Consider the following 16,530-nt stretch of genomic DNA (forward strand, 5'->3'; position numbering starts at 1 on the left):
CACAGTTGAGATGATGTTTTGATGTTATTTCGGACAGTAGCAGCTTCCTTCCATGTACTGTACACCATTTCTAACAGTGGACACATGGGCCAAGGATTTAGCAGTTTGTAGAGTCTTCTGTAGGTATTTTGCCCTTAGGTTCTCTTTCATCTCTTTCAGAGTTCCCTGTTGTGCTCTTGAAGTGATATTAACAGGACATCCACTAATAGGGAGAGTAATAACTGTCCTGAATTTTCTCCATTTGTAGATAAATTGCCTAGCATTGGATTGATGTACAACCAGGTCTTTAGCAATGTTTTTGTAGCTTGTTTCAGCTCCAGTAGTTTATGTAACATGTCTTCTGGAATTTTCTGAAAGTTATTGCATGAAGTCATGGTTCACACTAACCAATCTTTCTGGAGAAAACATACTTGTCCGTACCCAGGCTTTGTGTGCTTTTGTTCAATGATTAAAGCTACTGTAAAATCCACACTTCCAATCTCATCTCATTAATTGAAAACACCTTCGCTCTTTGAGAAGTCTTTTAACACATGTTCACTTACTTTCCCTCCCTGCTCTGTTCAGGGTTACCGAATGTGCTCAACAGAAAACATGAACGATCCAACTGTTTGCGTGCTCTTAGATTCCTTAGATCAGTGGTCCTCAACTCCAGTCCTCAGGACCCACCTGCCGGTCATGTTTTCAGGATTTCCTTAGTATTGGGCAGCTGATATAATTAGTGTCGGTGCATCAGGACTTACCACAGGTATTCATTCTGTGGGATACTCCTAAATCCTGACCGGTAAGTGGGCCCTGAGGACTGGAGTTGGGGAACCCTGCCTTAGATAGTTTATGGCTATAATTCTGACTACAGATCACCTTGAAAAGTTGCATTTGAGGAACAAGAGAATCATGAAATTTTCGCTTAGGCTACTTTCACACTAGCGTTTCAGCAGGGTTCAGCAAAAACACTTCCGTTACTGATAATACAGCCATCTGCATTCGTTATGAACGGATTCGTTTGTATTATCTTTAACATACCCAAGACGGATCCATCATGAACTCCATTGAAAGTCCATGGGGGACGGATCCGTTTTCTATTGTGGCAGATTGTGTCACAGATCCGTCCCCATTAACTTGCATTGGGGGTCATGCCGGATCCATCTTGCTCCGCATCCCAGGACAGAAAGCAAAATACAAGATGTTGCGGTTTCTTCTCCAGTCTTGGGAACGGAAACATTTTGGAGCATTCTGTTCTGTTCAGTTCAGTTCACGGAAGCGTTTTTTTCTGGTATTAAGCCCCTATGGCGGAACTCAATACGGGAAAACTTAAACGCTAGTGTGAAAGTATTTTCTTGTTACTGTACGCAGTAAATAAGCAGCTGCACAGATCCTGTCAAGTGTCAATTTAAAAAAAGATACCTAGGAGTAACTCGCTTTTTTGGGGGCATCTCAAAGAGATTTCCAAGTGACTCAATGCATTCCTACAGACAGCAATTTTTTTTATAGTGAGTATTAAAGGATATGGACACCTTTTGTAACAAAAAAAAATTAACAATTTTTACACTAATTTTATTTTGTGGAGAAAATCATTTCACCAATTGGTTCTATTTATCTTTTTTCATTTTTGTTCTACAGCGTGCTGTGCTTCCTATGCACAGCAGGCTGCTCTCAGTGAGTTTACAGAGAATCCATCATCTGACAGATTTTCTGTAACTCCTCCTGTGTGCACTTCCCCCTTCCCCCCACGCATCAGAAGCTGCCAGGTCCAGCACTCGTTAAGCCCCGCCCCTGTTATGAGAAGCCCCGCCCCTCGGGGACATCTCTCTCACCAGGAGCAGCTCCAGACTACATTGTGGTTACAGGACCTGTGGTGATGTCACAGTCATGTGATCAGCCATGTGTGTGGGGAGGAGTTAGGGAAACAGGCTCCGTGTAGGACTGTGCTGGTGGAGAATGCAGAGGTACTTTATGTATGGAAGGTGTGTATAAAGCAGGGCTATGTCAGTGTAACCAGGCTATTGTACAGTTTTCTGTGTGTAATGTGCACACAGTAGTTCTATATGTGTAGTGGACATGTAGCAGAGCTGTGTGTGCAATGTGTATGTAGTAAACTATCTGTGTAATGAACATGTGGTAGAGCTGTGTATGTAATATGTATATATGGTAGTGTCAGGTGGGCGCTGTGTATGGCAGCATCAGGTGGGCCCTATGTATGGCAATGCCAGGTGGGCGCAGTGTATGGCAACATCAGGTGGGCGCAGTGTATGGCAACGTCAGGTGGGCCCTGTGTATGGCAGTGTCAGGTGGGCGCTGTATAGCAGCGTCAGGTGGGAGCGGTGTATGGCAGCATCAGGTGGGTGCAGTGTATGGCAGCATCAGGTGGGTGCAGTGTATGGCAGCATCAGGTGGGTGCAGTGTATGGCAGTTTCAGGTGGGTGCAGTGTATGGCAGTTTCAGGTGGGTGCAGTGTATGGCAGCATCAGGTGGGTGCAGTGTATGGCAGCATCAGGTGGGTGCAGTGTATGGCAGCATCAGGTGGGTGCAGTGTATGGCAGTTTTCAGGTGGGCGCAGTGTATGGCAGCGTCAGGTGGGCGCAGTGTATGGCAGCGTCAGGTGGGCGCAGTGTATGGCAGCATCAGGTAGGCCCTGTGTATGGCAGCGTCAGGTAGGCCCTGTGTATGTATGGCAGCTTCAGGTGGGCGCAGTGTATGGCAGTGTCAGGTGGGCGCAGTGTATGGCAGCATCAGGTGGGCCCTGTATATTGCAGCGTCAGGTAGGCCCTGTTGTTTGGCAGCGTCAGGTTGGAGCTGTGTATGGCAGCGTCAGATGGGCCCTGTGTATGGCAGCGTCAGGTGCAGGCATGGGATCCAGACGGTTTTCTCCGATTCTGCTGAACCGTTTGTTAAAATTACAGCAGGTTCGCAGGATCGGTGAGAAGCAGGAATCCCGACCAGGTCCTGACCTGCAGCATAACATAAATCAGTTTCAAAACCCGGCTCCAGCAGCTGCTCACTCAAATCCCCCTTTTTTTTTTATTATTTGTTATCACTTACTACTGCCGCAGCACCGCCGCCGTCCGTCCGCCCGCCCGCCCCCAGCCTGCGTGTGCCGGCCGCTCAGAGTCATGGCAACACGGTCACATGTGGGCGTGCTCAGGCCATGGGGGCGTGACTGTTAAGTGAGCGGCGCCGCTGCCGCGGGAAGCAGCCAGGGATTGTCTAGAGGCGAGCTTACTGACTGTGTTGTGTCTGACTTACACAGTCCAGACACAGCCGTCAGCAAGATTGGCCTCATAGGTGGTGCACACCTGAATCAGGTGTTTGAGAGGCCTTGGCTTGCAGTAGCTTCATAGCCTTCTTGTGACGTCACATTCCTCGGTCAAATGGCCTGGGCGCAGCTCAGCCCCAGAGAAAATGTGCTTGGTGAGCAGAGAGAAGGCCGCAGCACTACTGCAAGTGCTGGTGAATTCTCAAACAGCGGATCGTCGGGGGATCCCAGATGTCAGACCTCCACTGATCAGATACTGATCACCTATCCAGAGGATAGGTCATCAGTATAAAAGTCAGAAACCCCCTTTAAAGAGAGGCATCAGAAGACATTATTTATGGCACCCATGCACTGAGGCATACCACTAATGGTGCCATGTATTGGATGACTATGATCGCACTCCCATTGAGATCAATGGAACTCTATTGAAAGCTCCTCTTGACTCATTCAGTTGTCCACGAGTCATTGTAAAATGATGACATTACTTGCATTGGTTTCCTTAGGTGACCAAATCTAAAGCCTAATCAGCTTCTTTCACAGAAACCTCCAAATGGGGTTGAAGCAGCACAGCGCCCTCTAGCAGCTGGAGGTGTCAATTGATCTTGCTGAATTTGCACTACTGGAATCACACGCCTTTTTGGTGTCTTCACCATCTCCTCATTTAGAAGCTCCACGAACTCACACAAAACCTTTTTGTAGTGTATTTATTGTTCCCTTTTGTTTTAGAGAATAGAATATAATATCACAATCCTCCTTAATTCCTCCCACCTTACACAAAGTCGATCTTATAATCATTTTATCTTGGTTTAGATTTACACACTTACTTGTGGGGGTGACATTCGATGGCTGAGAAGTGCCTGAAACACAACATTAAATCAAATCTTGATTATTGAGCGAATAATTATTGTTAGATGGTTTCAGTCACATATAATGGTAATGATCAGTTAAATTATTTCAAGGGGCTCTCCGGGCCTGTACCTAAAAAGCCTATTTCCACTGACCTGCGGAGAGAAGACACTTTGAGCCGTACTTGCCCTAACGCTGGCCCACCGATTTACAATCCCAGCTGGGATCACGTGATCTCTGGACTGGCTCCAGCCAATCCCTCTGAATTGACGTGCTGCTCTTTCACCCTGTTCAGCTACATCTACAATATTGCTGCTGAACAGAAAGAAAGAGGAGCATGGCCAATTGCAGGACGTCAAAGAAAGAGCGTCGCGATTCCAGCCGGGATTGTGGAATCGGCGGAAGGGTCAGTACGGCTCAAAGTGTCTTCTCCTAGCTGAAAGAAGCTTTTTCGGCATGGGCCTGGAGAACCCGTTCTCGGTTGATTACATAAATAAAGCTTGTTGATGTGACCACTGTATTTATGCATACCCTATAATATATAGTCTCTACTTGCATACATACAACTTTTGGGACCAAATCTGTATTTCTCTCATCCTGGAGAACACATTTCATGCTGTGGCTGAAAATAACCAGACTTACTCTGAGCTCCCAGCATTAAGTTGTCGAGCACATCACTGGGACCTGAAGCAGAAGGAAAAATATCATGAAATCCTGGGTGTATTATGTATGTATTTAAAGATGTCTGGTTTAGAAAACCCTTTTTAAATACTCTATTAGAAATGTTTGGGGGTCCCCTGTTCAGAACCCTCATCAATTAGCCAGGGCAAAGAGTGTCACTCACTCTGGAGGACCTGACCGGTCCATACGATATAATGATAGCCCATTGATTTCAAAGGGAACTATGTAATGCTTCGTTTCTCCTGGGGTGGCGCTGCAGGTAAACTGAGGACTGCTGGGTCTTCTTGTAGATTAAAGATCGCTTGTGGTCTCAGCTATGGAACATCCTATTTTGAGGGGCTGAAAAAAAGCTTATGCCTCCTTTCAGGTATAGTGCTATCTACTGTCATATCTAAAGAACAGAGCAACATTTGGGTGTGAATTATTGTGCCGGAAAATGAATGAAATGGCATGTGCCAAATTATGACATTTTGATTCTGAGCAGCGCTCTTCTTGGGGAAAAAAAATGTTTGGAAAAAAATCTGAGTAAAAAAACTGAAATTGCACATACACAATGACCAATAAAAAAAAATTATTATTAATCCTGCATGGTGAACGTCGTAACGTAAATTTAAAAAAATGCCAAAACTGCAGTTTTTTTGGGGGGTTTATTCGACCTTGCAAAGAGCGCAATAAAAAGTGATCAGAAAGTTGTCTGTATACATAAAATGGCACCAATGAAATCTGCAACTTGTCCCGAACAAAACATGTTCTCACACAGCCTAGTCAATGGAAAAATTAAAATGTTTGGGTCTTTGAATGCAGCAACAACAAAAAATAAATAAATAAAAATTAAAAATAATATATGTAATTTATTTTTTTATTTTTTGTTTGTTGCTGCATTCAAAGACCCAAACATTCAAATTTTTCCATTGACTACGCTGTGTGATATATATATATATATATAATTTTATTTTGCAAAGATACAAAAAAAAAAGCAAAAATGATGTAAATTTGACACTGGTGTAATTGTAAAGACTCACAAAATAAAAGTTATGTCACTTACCGGTATACTGCATGGTCAACGCCATAACTACAAAACCCAAAACTATAAAACTGCTATATAAGACATTATATAGACCCCAAAATAGTGCCATTTAAAAACACAAATCATCCCTCAAAAAACAAGCCCCCATATAGTCATATCAATGGAAAAATAAAACTGTTATGGCTTTTGAAATGACGTCCTTAATGGTTGCTAAGGCCGCATTCACACCTGTGCTATGAACTCCGGCAGTCTGTTCTGGTGGAGGAACAGACTGCCAGAGTTCACTGTGAACAGCATAGCCGATTTCTGGCATATATGCCAGCTTTCGGGTGGACAAAAAATGCTACGTGTAGTATTTTTTCCCCCCGGCTTAAAGCCAGCATATATGCTGGATACAGTGACTGCAGCAGAGTACCACATTTCACAATGCAGATGTAAACCTGGCTTAACTTTTCACACAACTTTGCATAAATCAGTAGTACAAGACAACAATTAACTTTTTGATATGTCTTATCAGTGAGAAATGTTTAGTTCTCATGTTATCAGCTCACAGGAGGATCATATTGGAAATGTCAATACAAGTCTATGGAGAAGAGTGGGGGAGGAATGAGAAGGAGTACGCACAGACAAGCAGATTGCTTTAGCTAGATGGGCTGAGATACAGTGGATATAAAAAGTCTACACACCCCTGTTAAAATGTCAGGTTTCTGTGATGTAAAAAAATGAGACAAAGATAAATCATTTCAGAACTTTTTCTACCTTTGATGTAACCTATAAACTGTACGACTCAATTGAAAAACAAACTGAAATCTTTTAGGTAGAGAGAAGAAAAAATATAAAAATTAAATAATATGGTTGCATAAGTTTGCACACCCTTAAACACTTTGTTGAAGCACCTTTTGATTTTATTACAGCACTCAGTCTTTTTGGGTATGAGTCTATCAGCATGGCACATTTTGACTTAGCAAGATTTGCCCACTCTTCTTTGCAAAAACACTCCAAATCTGTCAGATTGCAAGGGCATCTCCTGTGCACAGCCCTCTTCAGATCACCCCACAGATTTTCAATCGGATTCAGGTCGGGGCTCTGTCTGGGCAATTCCAAAACTTTATTCTTCTTCTGGTGAAGCCATTCCTTTGTTGATATGGATGTATGCTTTGGGTCGTTGTCATGCTGAAAGATGAAGTTCCTCTTCGTGTTCCGCTTTCTAGCAGAAGCCGGAAGGTTTTGTGCCAATATTGACTGGTATTTGGAACTGTTCATAATGCCCTTTAGCTTAACTAAGGCCCCAGTTACAGCTGAAGAAAAACAGCCCCTTGGCATGATGCTGCCACTACCTTGCTTCACTGTGGGTATGGTTTTCTTTTGGTGATGTGCAGTGTTGTTTTTGCACCAAACATATCTTTTGGAATTATGGCCAAAAAGTTCAACCTTGGTTTGATCAGACCATAACACCTTTTCCCACATGCTTTTAGGAGACTTCAGATGTGTTTTTTCAAAATGTATCCTGGCTTGGATGTTTTTCTTCGTAAGAAAAGGCTTTCGTCTTGCCACTCTACCCCATAGCCCAGACATATGCAGAATACGGGAGATTGTTGTCACATGGACCACACAGCCAGTACTTGCCAGATATTCCTGCAGCTCCTTTAATGTTGCTGTAGGCCTCTTGGTCGCCTCCCAGACCAGTTTTATTCTTATCTTTTCATCAATTTTGGAGGGACGTCCAGTTCCTGGTAATGTCACTGTTGTGCCATATTTTCTCCACTTGATGATGACTGTCTTCACTGTGTTCCATGGTATATCTAATGCCTTGGAAATTCTTTTGTACTCTTCTCCTGACTGATACCTTTTAACAATGAAATCCCTCTGATGCTTTTAAAGCTCTCTGTGGACCATGGCTTTTGCTGTGGAATGGGACTAAGAAAATTTCAGGAAAGACCAACTAGAGCAGCTGAACTCTATTTGGGGTTAATCAGAGGCACTTTAAGGCCCCTTTCACACGGGCGAGTATTCCGCGCGGGTGCAATGCATGAGTTGAACGCATTGCACCCGCACTGAATCAGGACCTATTCATTTCTATGGGGCTGTTCACACGAGCGGTGATTTTCACGCATCACTTGTGCGTTGCGTGAAAATTGCAGCAAGCTCTATTTTGTGCATTTTTCACGGAAAGCAGGCCCCATACAAGTGAATGCGGCTGTGTGAAAATCGCAAGCATCCGCAAGCAAGTGCGGATGCGGTGCGATTTTCACGCACGGTTGCTAGGAGACGATCAGGATGGGGACCCGATCTTTATTATTTTCCCTTATAACATGGTTATAAGGGAAAATAATAGCATTCTGAATACAGAATGCATAGTACAATAGCGCTGGAGGGGTTAAAAAAATAATGGACCTGTGGTGGTCACTCCGGTCATCACATGATCCATCACCATGGTAAAAGATCATGTGATGGACCATGTGATGACCAGAGTGACATCACCACAGGTCCTTTTCCTGTAGACAGCACAGAAGAGAAGCCGGGTTGCGCGAGCAAGTGGATTAAGGTGAGTTAAATTATTATTTTATTTTTTTTAACCCCTCCAGCACTATTGTACTATGCATTCTGTATTCAGAATGCTATTATTTTCCCTTATAACCATGTTATAAGGGAAAATAATACAATCTACAGAACACCGATCCCAAGCCTGAACTTCTGTGAAGAAGTTCGGGTTTGGGTACCAAACATGCCGATTTTTCTCACGCGCGTGCAAAACGCATTACAATGTTTTGCACTCGCGCGGAAAAATCGCGCATGTTCCCGCAACGCACCCGCACCTTTTCCCGCAACGCCCGTGTGAAAGAGGCCTAAATGATGGCAGGTGTATGCTGACTCCTATTTAACATGATTTTGAATGTAATTGCTTAATACTGAACACAGCTACATCCCCAGTTATAAGAGGGTGTGCACACTTATGCAACCACATTATTTTAGTTTTTTTTGTTTTCTTCCCTCCACCTAAAAGATTTCAGTTTGTTTTTCAATTGAGTGATACAGTTTATAGGTCACATTAAAGGTGGAAGAAGTTCTGAAATTATTTATCTTTGTCAAAAAAATTTGACAGCACAGAAACCGGACATTTTAACAGGGGTGTGTAGACTTTTTATATCCACTGTATGTGTCTTTATTCACAACTATACAGGTCAGTTCTTCTCTGTAATGGCTTCCATGATCCTGGGGCTGCTTCTAAGGGAGTAAGAGAAGGTAAGGAAGCAGATTCTCCTCTACTTTCTATGTGCATGGATGGGAGCTAGTCTACACCCACCATGTTTGAGAGAACTGAAAACTGGACATTCAGTAAACACAGAGGAAAATTGCTAAAAAATGCCAGATAGAAGCCATATAGTGGTCAGCAATAGTGTTAGTCCTCAAACTGTACTGCGGATTAATGCAAAGTTTGTTGAAAGGTTAGTGATACTTTAGGTAGTTGAGCTCCACCTTATGCAGACAATAATGGGCAAAACTTATCAATAAGGAGCATGAATTTTTGCAAACTTTAAAAAAGATGCTCTTGACATGAGAATACTTGGCTCAACTCACTACAGTAGACATGATGGACATCTATCTAATCAACGGTAAGAAAGGGTTAAACCTCACACCGTGTTCTTTTTTAACATGGTCTTTTCTATATGGAATAGTAGCGCTAGGGCACTGTTTTTTGGAAGAAAACAGCCATGTTTTTCTAATCCAGGACAATTCTTTAAAAACAAAAGAAATAGAAAAGCTGCTTGATCTTACCTTCGGAGGTGGAGATCGCTGCATCTCTACTTGATGGATCTGTAAATATGGAGAGCAAACATACAAAAATATTCACAAAATCATCAATTATGTTACTCAAAGTGATCTCCACGGACTTGATTTCTTCTGCCCAGCGTTGGTATGGAGAATGTAAATGCCCATCTGCTCCATTTACTAGACTCTGATGATGTCTACTATGAGGCAGCACGGCAACCCATGAGGATCATCACAGACTACTACTCCCCACTATGGATGACAAGAGTAGTCTGAAGCTATACCGTTAGGTGGCTCCATCATCATCAGTGTCATTCGCCATTCAGCTTCTAGCTGCTGGTGGAAATGCTTCGGAAATTGCAAAACATGGCTGAAATCTACTATTTAGTCCCAGGCTTTTAATTGAGCATGAGTGCTGCCGCTTGGAGAGTCACTGTAGATGCATGGTCAGAAAAAAAGATCCATCAACAGCAAAAGTCGCTCAGTTACTTACTCTTGCCCAACTTTTTTGCTCCCCACACATCCACTGACTGTTCGCTTGCCTAATATCCAATTTTCCTGAAATAATTACTGGTATTCACCTCATCAGTTAGTAGCTACAGGATATACCCCCCTCCTTCAAAAATAAAGGGAGGGAGTGGTGGATTTTGGAATACCATATCGATAAAATAAGACGCTGGTGATAAGGGACAGTTCCCAAAAAACACAGTATTTTCTACAAATGCACTAAATGAGAATTCCATACATTTCCATCACTGTTACTGTATATTTCTATAACATTGAATTCACAAAGTCTCCATCATCCGCCCTGAGGCCAATTTCATATGGACAGTATATGGCTACATTTTATGTACAACGTCTGGATTCTGGAAATCTGACATAGAACCTAATGATGATCCACGTACTGTCCAGTGAAACTGTAGGGGTCCAGTTATGATATAGACCCCAAAAGGTGGCAGCATTAGGGCATGTCTCCTCACCAATTGATTATACGAGGAAAAACGCTTTTTACCTTCCATTTTCGGTGTTCCTTCTGGTCTATATGATCCAGCTGGAAGAAAAACAGTCAATTACACTTTTTATAACAACTGATCCGCTCGTCGGCGAACCTGTTTCCTGCTAAGAGGTTGTACAAACCGAACAGTCTCAATAATTACTCTTTGTTAATTCACAAGATGATTGTTTCCTCTCTCTATAAATCTTGTCTGTCTCTGTTCCTCTCCCTTCCTCTTTACTTATTTCTTTGTCTCACCCTCAGTCTCCATCATTCTCCCTTTCTTCCTTCTCTGTAGTTTTCCCCATCTCACTTTTTGTCTGCTACTTCCTTCTTTCTCTTCCTCCCCTTCTCTTTTTTCTTTCATGTCTCTTTCTCTTCCTCCCCTTCTCTTTCCTTTCCTCCCTTTCTGTTTCCTTTCCTCCCCTTCTCTTTCCTTTCCTCCATTTCTCTTTCCTTTCCTCTCCTTTTTCCTTTGTAACTTCTGTCTTCATTTTACATATTTCCTTTTATTTTCTTCCATCTCTGTCTTCATCCATTTTCCCATCCTCCTTCCACATCTATCTCTGTCTTCTTTATCTTCCTCATTCTTCTTTTCCTGTCTCTCTTTTTTCCTTTTCTCATTCTTTCTCCAACTTCCTTCTTTCTCTTACTCCATCTCCCTACCTCCTCTCCTTCTCTCTGCCACTCCCTTCCTTGTCTTCCTCCAACTCTCTCTTCCTTCTATCTCTCTTCCTCCTTCTCTCTTTCTTTCTCCCACACATTTCTTTGTTTTCCTCCATCTCTTTCTTTTTCTCTCTCTTTCTCCTTCTCCCTTTCTCTTTGTCGTTTCATTCTTTCCCTTCCCCTCTCTCCTTTCTATTCCTTTTTCCAACATTCTATTTTCCCTTCCTTATTTATCTCTTCCTTCTTTTCTCCTCCACCTTCTTATTCTCCCTTCGCTTTCTTCCTTCTTTTCCCTCTCTTCTTCTTCTCTTTCTTTCCCTTTCACGTTTTTTTCTCCCTCTTCTTCCTCTCACTCTTTCTCTTCTTTGGATGGATTTCCTATTTAATTTACATAGGTAAAAACTCACTAGATAACTGATACTAGCGGACCACATATAGCCAAATCCAGTAAAAGACACCTTCATTTTAGAAGCCATCATTTTCGGAGTGGTGGGAAGAAAGGTTTCTGGTAGAATTTTTTTCTTCAAATGTCATACATATATAATGTCAAATTATTGTTGTAAAAGGTTTGATATGCAGCTTAACCCACATGTGTCAACCAGTCATACGTGACCCCAACTGTGTAACATATACAGTATATAGGGGAGAAAACCTCCGGAATATGACCTCCAATAGAGTATACCATAATGGTTTCTGTCTGATTCCATATGGCATTGGAGGCATGAGGTACAGTAGGGATCCATGGACTTCTATAGGTGTCATGTTATGGCTCCATACTTCAAGGTTGTTTGCAGCTGTAATGCAACTTAAGAAATCATAGTCTTGTTCTCTCCTTGATGTTAAGTTCAAAGTTAAAATAAAAAAAGATTTCCATTCTTTGAAAGATACTTTTTTCCTCCTAAGTTTTTTCTTCCTTTTTTCCCTCATACACTTTATACTTCACAAAAATAACCCTTTTTATACTTCACAAAAATAACCCTTTTTATGTTTTTGATATCAGTGTCTTATCTTGAAAGTCTGCTCTGTGCCTTGGGGTTCAGCGCTGTGTAACATTTAAGAAAATGCTTCGGGGAGAGAGGAGAGTTCACAAAAAATGTTATCGACCTTGAGGTGACTTTAACAATCTGGCTACTACACAACTACTTGCAAATTTTGCCTCCTGATCTCTAGGTGATGAACTGAATGCTCCGAGTTGTGTAACACCCTGAGGTTAAAAAGAGATGTGCACAATGTATGCAGCTACTTGGATCACAGTAAACTCCTAGAATATTGTAACAAACCTGATGCCAAGATACTCAAGAACCTACAGAACTCCAACAATGGGCTTTCCTCAGTATCCAGTTGAATGGGGATACACTAATACCAGACAGCCAATGAACACACTGTTACTGGGGAAGAAGACTCTTTTTTTTGCAATTCTGGATTACTACTACACAATTTTCTGATAAATCAACTAATAATTGTCTAGAACCCAACTTAATAAAAACCAGAAATGATGGTGTTTTGAACCTATGGACAACCATAATTTATTGGCAGTGTAAGCAAAACCAAATGAAAGCCTCTGCCTTCTTATTCTCTCTCGTTCTCTTCTCTTTTTCTCCTCTCCCTCCTCTTTCCTTTCTCCTTTTTTCACTCTTGCTTTCTCTGTTTCTCTCTTTTGCTCTTCTCACCATTCCTACTCAGAAAAAGGGAAGAAGACATACAAGAAATATGTTCTTGTATGTCTTCTTCCCTTTTTCTGTTTCTTTTCTTTATTTTCTCCTTTTTAGTCTTTTCAGCTTTTGTTCTTTTTCTTCTTTTTCCTTGTATCACCCACCTTCTGCTTTTCCCTTTCTTCCTTGCTTTGCGATCCCCCTTTCTTTTCCTCTTTTTTCTCCCTCTGTTGGTTTCTTACCCATAATGGATGTTAAACTTACCGGCCTATAGTTTCCCGTCTCTGTTTTTGGACTTTACATAAAGGCAGACAGACCCCTCCCTCCCCCTCTCCGGTTTTGACCATCCTTTCTAAACAGACTGGATCATCCAGCTATGTCTCAGTTATTCCCACTATGTCATAGTCCTCCTCACACATCACTAATTCCAGCTCCCCAGTTTTATTAGTCAGGCTTCTGGCATTAGTATACATACATTTAAGAGGTTTGTATATTTATGTTGTATATGTATATTTTTTACACTACACCTTTCCTTCTGAACTGTTCTAGTCCCTCCATCCATTCCTCCCCCAGGTCCATTAGCTTGCCCCCGGTCTCTATCTGCACTATCTTCCCCTCCTATAATGTAATTACCCTCCCCCAGTCCCTAGTTTAAACACTCCTCCAACCTTCTAGCCATCTTTCCCCCCAACTCAAATGCCCCTTCCCCATTGAGGTGAAGCCCATCCCTACAATAGAGCCTGTAGCCAAGAAAGAGAAGTCAGCCCAGTTCTCCAGGAACCCAAACCCTTCCTTCCTACACCATTTCTTGAGCCACTTGTTAACCTCCCTAATCTCCCGCTGCCTTTCTTGTATGGCTCGTGGTACAGGTAGTATATCGGAAAACACTACCTTTGAGGTCCTTTCCCAAAGCTTGTGACCTAAATCCCTAAAATAATTTTTAAGGACGCTCCACCTACCTCTAACTTTGTCATTGGTTCCGATATGGACCATGACCGCTGGATCTTCTCCAGCCCCTCCCAGTAATCTGTCAACACAATCCGCGATGTGTCGAACTCAAGCGCCAGGAAGACAGCACACCGTTTGACGATCCCGGTCTTTGTGACAGTTCACCCAATCTGTACCCCTAATAATTGAGACTCTGTCTTATTTTCCTCCTCTCTTCTTCCTCATCTCTCTTCCTCCTCCTCTTTCTCCCTCCTATTCTCTCTCTTCTTTTCCTCCTTTCTCTTTCTCCTCTTCTTTCTTTTTCCTTCTCTCTCTTCATGCTCCTCCTCTCTTCCTCCTTCTCTCTTCTTGTCCTCTTCCTCTCTTTTCAATCTCTCTCTTCACCCTCTTCTTTTCCTACTCCTCTCTCCCTTTTTGTCTCTCTTCCACCTCTATCTTCCTCTCTTTTTCTCCTCCTCTCTTCCTCCTTCTCTCTTCTTTTCCTCTTCCTCTCTTTTCAATCTCTCTCTTCACCCTCTTCTTTTCCTACTCCTCTCTCCCTTTTTGTCTCTCTTCCACCTCTATCTTCCTCTCCTTTCCTCCTCCTCTCTTCCTCCTTCTCTCTTCTTTTCCTCTTCCTCTCACTCTTCACCCTCTTCTTTCCCTACTCCTCTCTCTTCTTCCTCCTCTCTATTCCTCCTCCTCTCTTTTCCCTTTTCTCTCTCTACCACCTCTATCTTCCTCTCTATTCCTCCTCCTCTCTTTTCCCTTTTCTCTCTCTACCACCTCTATCTTCCTCTCTCTACAAACATCTATAAAAGTAATAATCTTCTTCTCTTTACAATCTGACACAGCTCCTGCATCTGTCTATTATTTGACTTAGTGAAGGATAAAAAACTGTCTAAAAATACCGCAAGCAGCTAGAAATACCCCTCCCTGTAGTCACCTGCTCGGTGCGTTGTGTTGTCTTATATCACTTTTCTTTCAGAGGCATTTTGCCTGATTTATGGCAATGAGTGAGAAGTCACACAAGCCTCATAGCAGCCATTACATTGGATTTCATCAATTTTATGAACTCGAGCTTCATGAGGCATGAAAACAACTGTGCAGCTGTGATGTGACTGCAATGACAACACAGACGTGTGCAATCACAAATCAGTGCCAGGAGGAGAAGCTTTTATCACCTCTGTATAATCACATAATCCAGGCCACGAGGCCTCCGGAAACGTGGGGCGAAATCCCTCACACATCAATAATGGCAGAACCTGCAATATAACCCCTCAAGGTACATTTATAATGAGGTGCGACCCTTCTACTCCGCTCACTGACACATCCTGCTACATTGTTACACTGTGTGTATGAGACATTGTATCACCTTATATGCACTTTGTTTCTTTAGTTTCTATGTGCAAACATTTCATATTAGATGTGAACTCTAATAATAACCATTGTGGGTGTACTGATCATATTGCCACCATTCCTCCCTGTGCTGTGTGTATTTAATATGTTTTAATCATGTCTGTTTAATAAAGATGGCATTTATATTACACGTCCTAGTGGAGTCTCTATCTATATCTATATCTATCACAGTATTTATTTGTCCAGCTCAGATTCATTATCACATATCACATTATCATAATTTGCATCCACAACTATTTCCTTTCATTCCTTTAAAGTTACATTTTATATTTCACAAACACTAAGATATAGAGAAGATTTTTACCCTCGGATGGCTCCATGGCAGGTGTATCGGTAGGAGAAGGAGAGCCTTAAAGGAAAAAAATACATTGTTAGTATTAAAGGGAGGTGTGCAGGGGTGTAAGGAGAAAGTGCCGGACCCCGTACCAAACATTTGATTGGGGTCCACAAGCATTTCCCCGCTCATGTCAGGCTACATTCACACAACGTTTTTAAAACCACTTGAAGTCATTCAGACTATTCACTTTTTAAACAGCCAGTGAATATCGGCAGTAAAAACATTTTTGGGTCCTTTTCACAGACAGATGGACCCCATTGAAAGGAGTGTACCCATCTCTGGTTAAAAATGGGTAGACTTGGTCTTTCAGGGGTTAAATTAAAATAATAATAAGAAAACTCACTTCATCCACTTGCACGTGCAAGTGGATGAGGCGAGGATTATTATAATATTTTTTATATTTTTTTTTACAAAAGCAGAAAGGGGGTCAAAGGGGGAAATACTAGGGCCACTAATGGGGGCATTCATAATGCTGGGGACCACTAATGTGGGCATTCATAATACTGGAGGCCACTAAGGGGAGCATTCTTAAAGCTGAGGGCCACTAAGGAGGGCATTCATAATATTGGAGGCCACTAAAGGGGGCATTATTAATACTGGAGGCTACAAAGGGGGACATTAATAATATTGGGGGGCATTCATAATACTGGGGACCACTAAGGGGAGAATTCATAATACTGGGAACCACTAATGGGGACATTCATAATACTGGGGTCTACAAAGGGGGTCATTCATAATACTGGGAACCACTAATGGGGGCATTCACAATACTGTGGGCTACAAAGGGGGGCATTCATAATACTGGGAGCATTCTTAATGCTGGGGGCCACTAAGGGGAGCATTCTTAATGGTGGGGGCCACTAAGGGGGGCATTCATAATACTGGGGGCCTCTAAGGGGCCATTCATAATACTGGGGGCACTATGGGAGGGGAGGAATTGATCTCCAGGGGGCACTATGG

The 16,530-nt window shown here is 42.4% G+C and overlaps 1 protein-coding gene across 1 annotated transcript in view; it reads right to left on the minus strand.

Annotated features, from left to right (window-relative positions):
- The window catches only part of OC90 (otoconin 90), a 70,257-nt gene that overhangs the window by 27,350 nt on the left and 26,377 nt on the right, over window positions 1-16,530 (minus strand). Inside the window, exons 7-9 of the mRNA XM_044293684.1 lie at window positions 9,582-9,620; window positions 4,739-4,780; window positions 4,075-4,107 (exon numbers count right to left, since the gene is read on the minus strand). Of these exons, the coding sequence (XP_044149619.1) occupies window positions 4,075-4,107; window positions 4,739-4,780; window positions 9,582-9,620 (114 nt within the window). The remainder of the gene's footprint in view (window positions 1-4,074; window positions 4,108-4,738; window positions 4,781-9,581; window positions 9,621-16,530) is intronic.

Source organism: Bufo gargarizans, chromosome 5 (assembly GCF_014858855.1).
Source record: "Bufo gargarizans isolate SCDJY-AF-19 chromosome 5, ASM1485885v1, whole genome shotgun sequence".
NCBI classification, from domain to species: Eukaryota; Metazoa; Chordata; class Amphibia; order Anura; family Bufonidae; genus Bufo; species Bufo gargarizans.